Source organism: Salvelinus namaycush, unplaced genomic scaffold (genome assembly GCF_016432855.1).
Source record: "Salvelinus namaycush isolate Seneca unplaced genomic scaffold, SaNama_1.0 Scaffold443, whole genome shotgun sequence".
Classification (NCBI taxonomy): Eukaryota; Metazoa; Chordata; class Actinopteri; order Salmoniformes; family Salmonidae; genus Salvelinus; species Salvelinus namaycush.
Window position 1 is genome coordinate 77,025 of NW_024061135.1, and position 15,570 is coordinate 92,594.

At 45.7% G+C, this 15,570-nt stretch overlaps 1 protein-coding gene across 2 annotated transcripts; it reads left to right on the forward strand.

The window, feature by feature from the left end:
• Window positions 1-773: 773 nt before the first annotated feature.
• LOC120041332 (uroporphyrinogen-III synthase-like) lies at window positions 774-14,261 on the forward strand. 2 transcript variants are annotated; one of them, XM_038986269.1, is made up of 9 exons: window positions 778-1,049; window positions 1,615-1,698; window positions 4,427-4,523; window positions 4,726-4,800; window positions 11,819-11,893; window positions 13,189-13,272; window positions 13,409-13,494; window positions 13,624-13,722; window positions 13,847-14,261. In XM_038986269.1, the coding sequence occupies exons 1-9, from the start codon at window positions 987-989 to the stop codon at window positions 13,967-13,969; spliced, it is 786 nt and encodes a 261-aa protein (XP_038842197.1). In that variant the 5' UTR covers window positions 778-986; the 3' UTR covers window positions 13,970-14,261. The 2 variants fall into 2 exon arrangements, with proteins under 2 accessions (XP_038842198.1, XP_038842197.1); XM_038986270.1 differs by lacking the exon at window positions 11,819-11,893 and having other exon boundaries at window positions 774-1,049.
• Window positions 14,262-15,570: the final 1,309 nt, after the last annotated feature.

Consider the following 15,570-nt stretch of genomic DNA (forward strand, 5'->3'; position numbering starts at 1 on the left):
AACTGAGACACAGTGGAGGCCATATTGGATCAATTGCTGCATGCTTCGTTATGCATGGAACGCCTGTGTGCTGAACCGCAATGGCGTCCCGTTTCTCATGCTGACAGCAAAATGGAATAAACCATTTAGATGAAAAGGGAAATATATTGTATGTAAATGATTGTTTAAATATGTTAGAATATTGTTTACTGAACTGTTCCAGAAGAAAAAACAAACTACTACTTTCTTTAATTGTAACTGTAGTGATAACATTCATTGTTATTGCTCAAGTATTATTCTAACAAAACATGACTATTTTGTTGTCCCCCTATTTCCTCGTTTTAGTAGTAGCCATGAAGCCAGCTGGAGGAAGAGCTTGAGGTACAGTGTTTGTGTACATCCGATTTTTGTTGATTTTCTACGGTTTCTGTTAATTTTCTGTTGACTTGAAAACGAAAACTAGTTAGCTCAATAGTTAAGCATGATAAATATTGTGTGTGCAGTTGTTATTGTTTTATGGTTGCGCCAACGAAGCCAAGTAATGTGTCGCCTTGGCTCACAAGAAGTGACAGCTCCATATTTGAATTGTATCGCATAACAGAACAGCTTTGCAAGTACATAAAACGTACAGTACACTGGTGCATGAGATACCTGAGCTCTACAGCTGACTGAATAACACCGCATGCCTCGAATTGATAAATGGTCCAAGCAATGAAAACAGTTGATTCATGGCTCAACAGCATTGTTATCAGTAGGCGACATATGACAGGCGCTGGGTGTAACGTTAGCCCTCTATGGGTTACACCCCCCGTCAACCTTCTGTTCTGAAGCTACTGCACAGGATCAGTCATTCAGTTTATAATCTTACTAAATAGAGTAAATCTGCATTGGGTGGATTTTATTATTATTTTGTTTGTCGATTTTCATCATTGACCTCGTTGCTGACGGTAACATTAAGTTGTATCCCGTCTTGTCTTATTCCACAGGGCTCTGAGTCATCGGTCGAAATGCATGTGCTGCTTCTGAAAGAACCAAGAGAGGGAGGCTCTGGACCAGATCCTTACATCAAGGTACAGTAGAGAAACATCTTTTGTATTGATATTTGCAGCTGGCATGTGCATTCTATTCTGTTCTATTCAATCCTATTCTACTCTACACCTATTAAAATCCATTATAGGACGGGTGGTTCTAATGCTGAATGCTGATTGGTTAAAACCGCATTCCAGCCGGTGTCGGTTCCATAAATTACCACCTGCTAAATCTATGACGTTAAAATGCCTATTTACCCTGTTCCATCTGACTGCGCAATCCACTGTCTCATCAGCCCAGCCAGGCAATTTATAAAATTGATCTCCACTATAAAAAGCATCTAGACATTATCTCACATTACTTTTAGACTAACATTCAGTTTTCAACAGCGGATGTTTTGTATAAACCTTGCTGTCTGTCTCTCCGACATTTGCAACATTGTTTCAATATTCAAATTCAATGGAACGATTTGCCAATAACAAACACCCGTCACAATATAGCCTCGAGACACCGGCTTCTCGGGCATTATAACCTAAATGTATAATGGGTGACTGTGTAACAGTGAATTTGATTTGATTTACAGAACTCTCAACTTTGTACTTACAGGAGCTGGCATCCCGTGGACACAAAGCAACCTTAATTCCTGTGCTGTCTTTTACATTTGTTTCCTTGAACACTTTGTCAGACAAGGTGAATACCATTTATATACATCAAAGTGTTGATTTTAAGATCGAAAGTTTGGTAACATTTTACTGGGACGCCGAGCGTCATAATGCGTTATGACACGGTCATAACCATGTCAAAATATGTCAACAGCTGACATAACTTGTCATAACCTGTCATAATATGGTTATAATACTGTCATGACACATATATATTTAGACCTATTGCGTTACTTTATGGCTGGTTATGACACCTACATAAGAGTGTCAAAACCCATAAAACCTACCAAGGTAGTTACTTTATGGCTGGTTAGGACACTGACTAAACCTACCAAGGTAGTTACTTTATGGCTGGTTAGGACACTGACTAAACCTACCAATGTAGTTACTTTATGGCTGGTTAGGTCAATGACTAAACCTACCAAGGTAGTTACTTTATGGCTGGTTAGGTCACTGACTAAACCTACCAATGTAGTTACTTTATGGCTGGTTAGGACACTGACTAAACCTACCAAGGTAGTTACTTTATGGCTGGTTAGGACACTGACTAAACCTACCACACAAGGTAGAACATTCCATTCCACCATAGCCTACTGGTCAACAGTATGTTTATATTATACAATAGTTTCTGAAATTGACCATATTAAATTATCTTTATAATTGCACACAAATTGATGTCAGACATGCACCTACCCATAATGCTCTATTGTTGATGTCTGGGATGAATGCAGGAGCAGATTTCAGGAGCAGGACAAGACACCTGACTGATTGACATAAGGGCGTGTACGTGATAGGCCTACCTGGCTTCATTGGCTTGTAGGATTATGATGTCATAATGCTTCATGACAGTGTCATAAAGTGTATTTTCTTAGTCCAAGTAAAGTGACACAGGATGGTCATAATGCTTCATGACAGTGTCATATAGTGTATTTTCTTAGTCCAAGTAAAGTGACACAGGATGGTCATAATGCTTCATGACAGTGTCATATAGTGTATTTTCTTAGTCCAAGTAAAGTGACACAGGATGGTCATAATGCTTCATGACAGTGTCATATAGTGTATTTTCTTAGTCCAAGTAAAGTGACACAGGATGGTCATAATGCTTCATGACAGTGTCATAGTGTATTTTCTGCAAGTTATTTAAAATACGATGGGGAAAAAACACGACTGTAAAGAATTAATTATTACAACAACAACAACAACAAAGAAACAAACTTTCAAAACGAAAGGAAACTTCTTGGCAGGGAAAAACACATTTGAATAAATGTGGGTTTTTTACACTCTTATGTAGGTGTCATAACCAGCCATAAAATAACGCAATATATTTAACAACAGGTGTATATATAAGGGTCATGACAGTGTTATGACCATGTTATGACAGGTTATGAATAAGTTATGACATGGTTATTACAGCGTCATGACGTGTTTATGACACTGGGTGTCAAGTAAAGTGTTCCTGAACGTTGTACTGTTTGGTTTCTTGTTTAGTCGTCGTTATACAGCTGTTCTCTGCTCCTCCTACGGCTGTTCTCTGCTCCTCCTACAGCTGTTCTCTACTCCTCCTACAGCTGTTCTCTACTCCTCCTACAGCTGTTCTCTACTCCTCCTACAGCTGTTCTCTGCTCCTCCTACAGCTGTTCTCTGCTCCTCCTACAGCTGTTCTCTGCTCCTCCTACAGCTGTTCTCTACTCCTCCTACGGCTGTTCTCTGCTCCTCCTACAGCTGTTCTCTACTCCTCCTACGGCTGTTCTCTGCTCCTCCTACAGCTGTTCTCTACTCCTCCTACAGCTGTTCTCTGCTCCTCCTACAGCTGTTCTCTACTCCTCCTACGGCTGTTCTCTACTCCTCCTACGGCTGTTCTCTACTCCTCCTACGGCTGTTCTCTACTCCTCCTACGGCTGTTCTCTGCTCCTCCTACAGCTGTTCTCTGCTCCTCCTACAGCTGTTCTCTGCTCCTCCTACAGCTGTTCTCTGCTCCTCCTACAGTTGTTCTCTGCTCCTCCTACAGCTGTTCTCTACTCCTCCTACAGCTGTTCTCTACTCCTCCTACAGTTGTTCTCTGCTCCTCCTACAGCTGTTCTCTGCTCCTCCTACAGCTGTTGTCTACTCCTCCTACAGCTGTTCTCTACTCCTCCTACAGCTGTTCTCTACTCCTCCTACAGCTGTTCTCTACTCCTCCTACAGCTGTTCTCTACTCCTCCTACAGCTGTTCTCTGCTCCTCCTACAGCTGTTCTCTACTCCTCCTACAGCTGTTCTCTACTCCTCCTACAGCTGTTCTCTACTCCTCCTACAGCTGTTCTCTACTCCTCCTACAGCTGTTCTCTACTCCTCCTACAGCTGTTCTCTGCTCCTCCTACAGCTGTTCTCTGCTCCTCCTACAGCTGTTCTCTACTCCTCCTACAGCTGTTCTCTGCTCCTCCTACAGCTGTTCTCTACTCCTCCTACAGCTGTTCTCTACTCCTCCTACAGCTGTTCTCTACTCCTCCTACAGCTGTTCTCTACTCCTCCTACAGCTGTTCTCTACTCCTCCTACAGCTGTTCTCTGCTCCTCCTACAGCTGTTCTCTACTCCTCCTACAGCTGTTCTCTGCTCCTCCTACAGCTGTTCTCTACTCCTCCTACAGCTGTTCTCTACTCCCCCTACAGCTGTTCTCTACTCCTCCTACAGCTGTTCTCTACTCCTCCTACAGCTGTTCTCTGCTCCTCCTACAGCTGTTCTCTACTCCTCCTACAGCTGTTCTCTACTCCTCCTACAGCTGTTTCAGCCAGAACAACATGGCGGGCTGATTTTTACCAGCCCGAGGGCGGTGGAGGCAGTAAAAATGTGTCTTGAAGATGATGAAAGAACGGAACGTGAGTAGATCCTCATGTGAAGTTTTAAACGATGTACTGTAAAAATGCCGCCCCCCCCGTCGTCAACAAATTGTCATTGTTAGGAAAGGAATAGACCTCTTGTGCCTTAGTCTCGTGCGTTTTCAGACGGACCTAAGTCAACACGAGTTAGTGTGTGTAAGATACTCGTTTTTAATGTCTGTTATACGTTTTTCTATTCTAGAGTGGAACAAGGACATTAAAGACAAATGGAATGCCAAGTCCATCTATGTTGTTGGGAAGGCTACTGCAGCGTTAGGTGAGTAATTGATCGCCAACATTGTGTAAACTTACTGGCATTAAACACTTCTGTTCAGCATGGAGTTCTTTGTAGTTTACAACGCCCTTCATGTCTCTTAAGTCTCTCCTTTGTTTCACTGAGAGGATCTTGTCATTGGTCACTTGGAGGCCTAGTTATATCAAAAAATAATAACACCTGGGATATATACTGTAAACTCAGTGGCCAGTTTATTAGGTACACCCATCTAGTACTGGGTAGGACACCTCTTTGCCTCCAGAACAGCCTGAATTCTCCGGGGAATGGAAACCGTTGCTCAATTGGTATCAAGGAACCTAACGTGTGCCAGGAAAGCATTCCCCACACCTTTACACCACCGCCACCAGCCTGTACCGTTGACATCAGGCACCATTACACCACCGCCACCAGCCTGTACCGTTGACACCAGGCAGGATGGGGGCCATGGACTCATACTGCTTACACCAAATCATGACTCTGCCATCAGCATGACTCAACAGGAACCGTGATTCATCGGACCAGGCAATGTGTTTTCCCCCTCAATTGTCCAGTGTTGGTGATCGAAGTGCCCACTGGAGCAGCTTCTTCTTGTTTTTAGCTGATTGGAGGAGAACCCGGTGTGGTCGTCTGTAGGGCTGTGGTCGTCTGTAGGGCTGTGGTCGTCTGTAGGGCTGTGGTCGTCTGTAGGGCTGTGGTCTCCCTGTAGGGCTGTGGTCGCCCTGTAGGGCTGTGGTCGTCTGTAGGGCTGTGGTCGTCTGTAAGGCTGTGGTCGTCTGTAAGGCTGTGGTCGTCGGTAGGGCTGTGGTCGTCTGTATGGCTGTGGTCGTCTGTAAGGCTGTGGTCGTCTGTAGGGCTGTGGTCGTCTGTAGGGCTGTGGTCGTCTGTAAGGCTGTGGTCGTCTGTAGGGCTGTGGTCGTCGGTAGGGCTGTGGTCGCCCGGTAGGGCTGTGGTCGCCCTGTAGGGCTGTGGTCGTCTGTAAGGCTGTGGTCGTCGGTAGGGCTGTGGTCGTCTGTAGGGCTGTGGTCGTCGGGAGGGCTGTGGTCGTCGGGAGGGCTGTGGTCGTCGGGAGGGCTGTGGTCGTCTGTAGGGCTGTGGTCGTCTGTAGGGCTGTGGTCGTCTGTAGGGCTGTGGTCGTCTGTAGGGCTGTGGTCGTCTGTAGGGCTGTGGTCGTCTGTAGGGCTGTGGTCGTCTGTAGGGCTGTGGTCGTCTGTATGGCTGTGGTCGTCTGTAGGGCTGTGGTCGTCTGTAGGGCTGTGGTCGTCTGTAAGGCTGTGGTCGTCTGTAAGGCTGTGGTCGTCTGTAGGGCTGTGGTCGTCTGTAGGGCTGTGGTCGCCTGTAAGGCTGTGGTCGCCTGTAGGGCTGTGGTCGTCTGTAGTGCTGTGGTCGTCTGTAGGGCTGTGGTCGTCTGTAGGGCTGTGGTCGTCTGTAGGGCTGTGGTCGTCTGTAGGGCTGTGGTCGTCTGTAGGGCTGTGGTCGTCTGTAGGGCTGTGGTCGTATGTAGGGCTGTGGTCGTCTGTAGGGCTGTGGTCGTCTGTAAGGCTGTGGTCGTCTGTAGGGCTGTGGTCGTCTGTAGGGCTGTGGTCGCCTGTAGGGCTGTGGTCGCCTGTAGGGCTGTGGTCGCCTGTAGGGCTGTGGTCGTCTGTAGGGCTGTGGTCGTCTGTAGGGCTGTGGTCGTCTGTAGGGCTGTGGTCGTCTGTAGGGCTGTGGTCGTCTGTAGGGCTGTGGTCGTCTGTAGGGCTGTGGTCGTCTGTAGGGCTGTGGTCGTCTGTAGGGCTGTGGTCGTCTGTAGGGCTGTGGTCGTCTGTAAGGCTGTGGTCGTCTGTAGGGCTGTGGTCGTCTGTAGGGCTGTGGTCGTCTGTAGGGCTGTGGTCGTCTGTAGGGCTGTGGTCGTCTGTAAGGCTGTGGTCGTCTGTAAGGCTGTGGTCGTCTGTAGGGCTGTGGTCGTCTGTAGGGCTGTGGTCGTCTGTAAGGCTGTGGTCGTCTGGAAAAAGCTTGTGCTCTTGTTCCTTGCCTCAGGCTGCACAGCTGTTCTGTCATCAAGTGACCAGACTATTCTCACTTGAATTTTGTCTTTACTAATATGTCAAAATTGTTTCGATTTAGAATGGGTCATTTATCAATGGACAGGGACAGGAACAGGAACAGGGGGCAGGGACAGGGACAGGGACAGGGGACAGGGACAGGGGACAGGAACAGGGGGCAGGGACAGGGACAGGAACAGGGGGCAGGGACAGGGGACAGGGACAGGGGGCAGGGACAGGGGGAAGGGACAGGAACAGGGGGCAGGGACAGGGGACAGGGGGCAGGGACAGGAACAGGGACAGGGGACAGGAACAGGGACAGGAACAGGGGGCAGGGACAGGGGGCAGGGACAGGGGGCAGGAACAGGGGACAGGGACAGGGGGCAGGGACAGGGGACAGGGACAGGGGACAGGAACAGGGGGCAGGAACAGGGGCAGGGACAGGAACAGGGGGCAGGGACAGGGGACAGGAACAGGGGGCAGGGACAGGGGGCAGGGACAGGGGGCAGGGACAGGGGGCAGGAACAGGGGACAGGAACAGGAACAGGGGGCAGGGACAGGGACAGGGACAGGAACAGGGGGCAGGGACAGGGGACAGGAACAGGGGACAGGAACAGGGGGCAGGAACAGGGGACAGGGACAGGAACAGGGACAGGAGGCAGGGACAGGGGGCAGGGACAGGAACATGGACAGGAACAGGAACAGGGGCAGGAACATGGAACATGGACAGGAACAGGGACAGGAACATGGAACAGGAACAGGGACAGGGGGCAGGAACAGGGGGCAGGGACATGGAACAGGGACAGGAACATGGAACATGGACAGGAACATGGAACAGGAACAGGGGCAGGAACAGGGACAGGAACAGGGACAGGAACATGGAACAGGAACAGGGACATGGAACAGGAACAGGGACAGGGACATGGAACAGGGACAGGAACATGGAACAGGAACATGGACAGGAACAGGGACAGGAACAGGGACAGGGACAGGGACATGGAACAGGAACAGGGACAGGGACAGGAACATGAACATGGAACAGGAACAGGAACAGGGACAGGGACAGGAACATGGACAGGAACAGGGACAGGAACAGGAACAGGGGGCAGGAACAGGGGGCAGGAACAGGGACAGGGACAGGGACTGGAACAGGGACAGGAACAGGGGACAGGAACAGGAACAGGGGACAGGGACAGGAACAGGGGACAGGGACAGGAACAGGGACAGGAACAGGGGACAGGAACAGGGACAGGGACAGGAACATGGAACATGGACAGGAACAGGAACAGGGACAGGAACAGGAACATGGACAGGGACAGGAACAGGAACAGGGACAGGAACAGGGACAGGGGGCAGGAACAGGGATAGGGGGCAGGGATAGGGACAGGAACAGGAACAGGAACAGGGACAGGAACAGGGGGCAGGAACAGGGATAGGGGGCAGGGGGAAAACACATGTCATTTGTATGCACTCTAATAGTGAATGGAGGCCGTGAGTTTTCCCACCGGTCCGTGTTGTAGTTGGGTTTTATAGCGGCGCATATTATGAGCAGCTGAGAAATACATATAAAAAGGTAATGTGTCGCCCAATTAATTATTAAAATATATTTTTTAAATTCCCATTACTAGGCAATTCAAAATCAAATACAAGTTCATAAGCCTATATGCATAAGCTCTAATATACGTATGGATGTTTTTGAATGATTTATCACCTTTAGAAAGTGCTGTCCATTTCGTTGTTGTTAGGCTTTGAAACAACATCCACATCAACCATGTTTTACACTGTTTCAACCTGCTGTTGAACGTCTTTCTTCACATTGATCATCACAGTGAGGTGAGTTTTAAAAAGTAAGTTAGGCCAACTGTTTTCAACTGGGACAGTAGAGCCCTGAGTACCAGGCCATTAGGACCTGATGGAGGGACAATAGAGCCCTGAGTACCAGGCCATTAGGACCTGATGGATGAACAATAGAGCCCTGAGTACCAGGCCATTAGGACCTGATGGAGGGACAGTAGAGCCCTGAGTACCAGTCCATTAGGACCTGATGGAGGGACAATAGAGCCCTGAGTACCAGGCCATTAGGACCTGATGGATGGACAATAGAGCCCTGAGTACCAGGCCATTAGGACCTGATGGAGGGACAGTAGAGCCCTGAGTACCAGTCCATTAGGACCTGATGGAGGGACAATAGAGCCCTGAGTACCAGGCCATTAGGACCTGATGGATGGACAATAGAGCCCTGAGTACCAGGCCATTAGGACCTGATGGAGGGACAGTAGAGCCCTGAGTACCAGTCCATTAGGACCTGATGGAGGGACAATAGAGCCCTGAGTACCAGTCCATTAGGACCTGATGGAGGGACAGTAGAGCCCTGAGTACCAGGCCATTAGGACCTGATGGAGGGACAATAGAGCCCTGAGTACCAGGTCATTAGGACCTGATGGAGGGACAATAGAGCCCTGAGTACCAGTCCATTAGGACCTTGATGGTCTGTCAGCAGGTTGGGTACTACTAAAGCATGTCCATCTACGGTCATGTGGAAATGTACTGCGGTCATGACTCATGACTGCCAGTGTGGAAGTAATAAGGTCACTGCAACAGCCCTAGTCATCTGCTGCAACAGCCCTAGTCATCTGCTGCAACAGCCCTAGTCATCTGCTGCAACAGCCCTAGTCATCTGCTGCAACAGCCCAGGTCATCTGCTGCAACAGCCCAGGTCATCTGCTGCAACAGCCCTAGTCATCTGCTGCAACAGCCCTAGTCATCTGCTGCAACAGCCCTAGTCATCTGCTGCAACAGCCCTAGTCATCTGCTGCAACAGCCCTAGTCATCTGCTGCAACAGCCCTGGTCATCTGCTGCAACAGCCCTGGTCATCTGCTGCAACAGCCCTGGTCATCTGCTGCAACAGCCCTGGTCATCTGCCGCAACAGCCCTGGTCATCTGCCGCAACAGCCCTGGTCATCTGCCGCAACAGCCCTGGTCATCTGCCGCAACAGCCCTAGTCATCTGCTGCAACAGCCCTGGTCATCTGCCGCAACAGCCCTAGTCATCTGCCGCAACAGCCCTGGTCATCTGCCGCAACAGCCCTAGTCATCTGCCGCAACAGCCCTGGTCATCTGCCGCAACAGCCCTAGTCATCTGCTGCAACAGCCCTGGTCATCTGCCGCAACAGCCCTAGTCATCTGCCGCAACAGCCCTAGTCATCTGCTGCAACAGCCCATCTGTGACAAGGACAGAGAGTTGCACGTTCCCAAGATGCTGTTCTGCACACCACCGTTGAACTGCGCCGTTATTTGCCTGTTTGGAGGCCGACCTGTTAGAATGCACCGTTCTCGCCATTCTCTTCCCGAACCGTCATCAACGATCTGTTTTCACCCACAGCACTGCCGCTGACTGGATGTTGTTTGTTTGTTGGTACCATCGTCGCTAAACCCTTAGTCGCTGTAGTGCCTGAAATGCCCAGGAGGGCGGCCGTTTCTGAGATGCTGGAACCGGCGCGTCTGGCACCAACGACCATTACACGCTCAAAGTCGTTGAGACAACTTGTTTTTCCCACTCTAACGTTCAATCGAAACAGTAACTGAAGCATCGATGCCTGTCTACCTGCTTTCTATAGCAAGCCACGGCCACGTGACTCACTGTCTGTAGGAGAGAACCATTTTTTGTGAACGGGATGGTGTACCTAATAAACTGGCAACTGAGTGTAATAAAAATAAAAAGCTGTAAATATCACAGAGTGGGGTTTTAATGAGATGGTACTAGATATAGTATGTGTGGCAGACACCTGGATGTCACAGTAACGTGTTAACCATGTTACCACTAGCCTGCAGTCAGCTGGAAAGGACTTTTCCACAAGTGACAGTTTACTGACACCTTGTTGCCTGTCTTTATAGAGGGCAGGTGGCAGGTGCAATACTCTCTTGGTGTCTGTACTTTTCCGTTGACCTCTGATTATTGGCAAGGGATTACAGGGTTGTTCTGTTAGCTGAAACGTTAAAGTTTGACTGTGTTGAACTGTTGAACTGTTACCTGCACCAAAACACGTTCTGAGAATGTATAGGGTGTTCATTCCTGTGTAGCATAATGACTACTAATGTATTAATATCATAAACTACTACATTTATTAATATCATAAACTACTACATTTATTAATATCATAATGAATACTAATGTATTAATGTCATAAACTGAATGTATTAATGTCAAACTACTAATGTATTAATATCATAAACTACTACATTTATTAATATCATAAACTACTAATGTATTAATATCATAATGAATACTAATGTATTAATATCATAAACTACTAATGTATTAATATCATAAACTACTAATGTATTAATGTCATAAACTACTAATGTATTCATATCATAAACTACTAATGTATTAATGTCATAAACTACTACATTTATTAATATCATAAACTACTAATGTATTAATATCATAAACTACTAATGTATTAATATCATAAACTACTACATTTATTAATATCATAATGAATACTAATGTATTAATGTCATAAACTACTAATGTATTAATGTCATAAACTACTAATGTATTAATGTCATAAACTACTACATGTATTAATATCATAAACTATTAATGTATTAATGTCAAACTACTAATATATTAATATAAACTACTACATGTATTCATATCATAAACTACTACATGTATTAATGTCATAATGAATACTAATGTATTAATATCATAAACTACTAATGTATTAATATCATAAACTACTAATATATTAATATAAACTACTGTATGTATTAATATCATAAACTACTAATGTATTAATATCATAAACTACTACATTTATTAATATCATAATGAATACTAATGTATTAATGTCATAATGACTACTAATGTATTAATGTCATAAACTACTAATGTATTAATATAAACTACTACATGTATTAATGTCATAAGATGAAAAGTAGGTTTCTGTTTGGTATTGTATTTCAGTAATCAGTTGTCTGTTTTTCTTCCGTAGTGGGAGACCTAGGTCTGATCCCCCTGGGAGAGGACACTGGGACTGCAGACGTTCTCTCCCGCCTCATCCTTCAACGTACGACAGTCATTTACCTTTTTAAACGCAACGACACCGAACAACAATATAAACGCAACATGCAAAGCGTTGGTCCCATGTTTCATGAGTTGAAATAAAAGATCCCATAAATGTTCCATACGCACAAAAAGCTTATTTCTCTCAAATTTTGTGTACAAATTTGTTTACATCCCTGTTAGTGAACATTTCTCTGTTGCCACGATAACCCAGTTTTGTCACACAGCACAATGCCACAGATGTCTCAAGTTTTGAGGGAGCGTGCAATTGGCATACTGACTGCATGAATGTCCACCAGAGCTGTTGCCAGATAATTTAATGTTACTTTCTCTACCATAAGCCGCCTCCAATGTTGTTTTAGAGAATTTGGCAGTACGTCCAACCGGCCTCACAAGCTCATCTGCGTGCACGGTGTCCTCACCAGGGTCTTGTCCTGACTGCAGTTTGGTGGCGTAATCGACTTCATTGGGGAAATGCTCACATTCGAGGGCCACTGGCACCCTGGGGAAGTGTTCTCTTCACGGATTAATCCCGGTTTCAACTGTACCGGGCAGATGGCAGACAGCGTTGTGTGAGCGAGCAGTTTGCTGATGTCAACGTTGTGAACAGAGTGCCCCATGGTGGCGGTGGGGTTATGGTATGGGCAGGCATAAGCTACAGACAACGAACACAATTGCATTTTATCGATGGAAATTTGAATACACAGAGATACCGTGACGAGATACTGAGGCCCATTGTCAAGCCATTCATCAGTCAACATCACCTCATGTTTCAGCATGATAATGCACGGCCCCATGTCGCAAGGATCTGTACACAATTCCTGGAAGCTGAAAATGTCCCAGTTCTTCCATGGACTGCATACTCACCAGACATGACACCTGTTTGAGCATGTTTGGGATGCTCTGGATCGACGTGTACGACAACGAGTTCCAGTTCCCACAAATATCCAGCAACTTCGCACAGCCAATGAAGAGGACTGGGACAACATTCCACAGGCCACAATCAACAGCCTGGTGAACTCTGTGTGAAGGAGATGTGTCGTGCTGCATAAGGAAAACGATGGTCACACCAGATACGGACTGGTTTTCTGATCCACGCCACTAACCTTTTTCTTTTAAAGGTATCTGCGACCAACAGATGCATACCTGTATTCCCAGTTATGTGAAATCCATAGATGAATTTATTTCAATTGACTGATTTCGTTTTATGAACTGTAACTCAGTAAAATCTTTGAAATTGTTGCATATTGTGTTTTATATTGAGCTAGCTAACATTAGCTACATTCTGGCTCGATATAGGAGAGGACACCAATATATTACCACTTCTCTTCCCCTGTGGTTCCATTAAAAGAGAAGTTTTACCTACTGCTCTGAGGGAAAACGGTAAGTTTCCTTTATTACGACTTACTAAAATAAATTATAACTCATCTTTTTTAATACCCATGAATACTCTACTATTTACAAGGTAGTATCTAATACCATAGGTGACATTCATTTCATGTTCGTTTTTTTTTTTTAGGAGTTCCTCTAGACACACTGATGGTTTATCAGACGGCTCAACATCCTGACCTGGAGAAGAACCTAAAGAACCATTTTACAGAGCAGGTACAGGAAGCGTCAACAAGCGGGACTTTTCCCCTCAAAACACTATCCCATATATCCGTTGTGATGTTGTTATCGTTCGGAAACAGTTATACCACTAATCATCATGGTTTGGGGTCTGTCCACACACAGGGTGTTCCAGCCAGCATTGCTTTCTTCAGCCCGTCGGGAGTCAAGTTCTGTTTGGAAACGGTGAGAAGACTGTCAGGTGAACAACTGAAGCAGATCAAGGTAAAAAAAAACGTTCCTATTTTTTTCCCGATGTAACTTTAAGTGACTGTGGATATCTTCTTGGAGCTTGTGATTGCTATTATACTGCCAATACAATTGAACTTAATGTTGTGTTGTCTTCCAGTTTGCAGCCATAGGACCCACCACAGCAGATGCCATGACAGCAGAGGGGCTATCGGTCAGCTGCTCAGCAGACAAACCTACAGCTGAGCACCTAGCCACAGGGATAGCAAAGGCTCTACAGTGACAGACTGACGAGACAGACCACAAACCAACCTGAAAACGTGATCCGTCCCCCATCACTTTCTCAATCAACCTCTGTGAAATGGATTGTGGTATTGCATTCTTTGGGATTGATTTATCTCCCTGAAGTATTTGCTATTATTTGTGGCTTTTTGTCATATTTTGATCCCGTTAACCATCTGTATATTTATTATATTGTCATGTGTTGTTGTGCACCAGATATTGTAATGCTTTATGCCTATTTGTTGACACTGAATGTATCAAATCATGCTCTTATAAACTTGTGAATACACTGAGCTGATGGAAGTATTGTTTTTATGGTAAAACATTGAGACAATTATTTTATTGTGCCACACTAGGCAGGTAGCCTAGTGGTTAGTGTTTAATCCCCTAGCTGACAGCTGACAAGGTAAACATCTGTCTTTCTGCCCCTGAACAAGGTAGTTAAACCGCTGTTCCCCGGTAGGCCTTCATTGTAAATAAGAATTTCTTCTGACTTGCCTAGTTAAATAAAGGTTAAATAAATATATATATATATATATATATGAAAAAGGAGCACACATTGATATATATATATATATATATATGAAAAAGGAGCACACATTGAACAATTAGTGCATGGCTTTAACAATATGTTGAAATGGTGATAATTGATTTATTTATGGCCGTTTTTTTAAAAACAATAAATCGAGCTGGGGGGAGAGACGCGCGCCATGCGTTCCAAACAGGTGTTGTTCCTGGGCGGGAGTCGCGTGGCTATTTTCCCGCCCTTGACTGTCGGAGATGAAAGGCCAACAGTTAAAACCGCCCCGTATCCATTAGTAACCAGTATCCATTAGTAACCAGTGAAGCGTTAGTCACACATTTGGTCGACATTTTATTTAGCAGCCGCTTTAAATAGAAGAGATGTTTACCTTTCACAGCTAAGTGCGTATTGCGAGTCAAATGTACTTTATTGAAGTGTCGATACTCTGTAAAACTTCAAAGTGTGTCACGTTAAAGGGCGTAACTTTGGAAAAGAGCCTTTATATTTTGGTTGAGGACAAGATTCGCTCTTCAGTGGGTCATTATCTCTCTCTCCCACCCAGCAAACTGACCCGTGTCAAGACACACCGCAACAACCCACGATGCTGACTTTACTCCAGCTGATAAATGTATTATTGTTGACCAGCATTGGCTCCACTGATGCAGAGAAACTCTTCCACAGTCGGGATCATTCCGATCTACAGATCTCCTCCTCTCACCAGGCTGAGTTCATAACAGACAAGGATACTGCAGAGGTAAAACTTTATTTCTCTCTCTCTCTCCAAGTGATCAGTATTTTATTAGGTGCAAATGTGATGTTCAGCTATTCAACATATGGCAGATTATACTGTCTGGCAGATTATACATTCAAAAGGTCAGAGATGCCGATAAAGTTGTCCATAATGGTTAAGACTGTTTATGATGGATATTGTAATATATTCAGTAGCGGTTATAAAGGCGTTATGGATGTAAACATAAGCGTGAGGGTTTAACCCCATTACAAGACACGGAGGGTGTGCTGCTCCAACATGGTTTAAATCCATTTTAGATTAGACATAAACTAGATTTAGTAAATCTAGG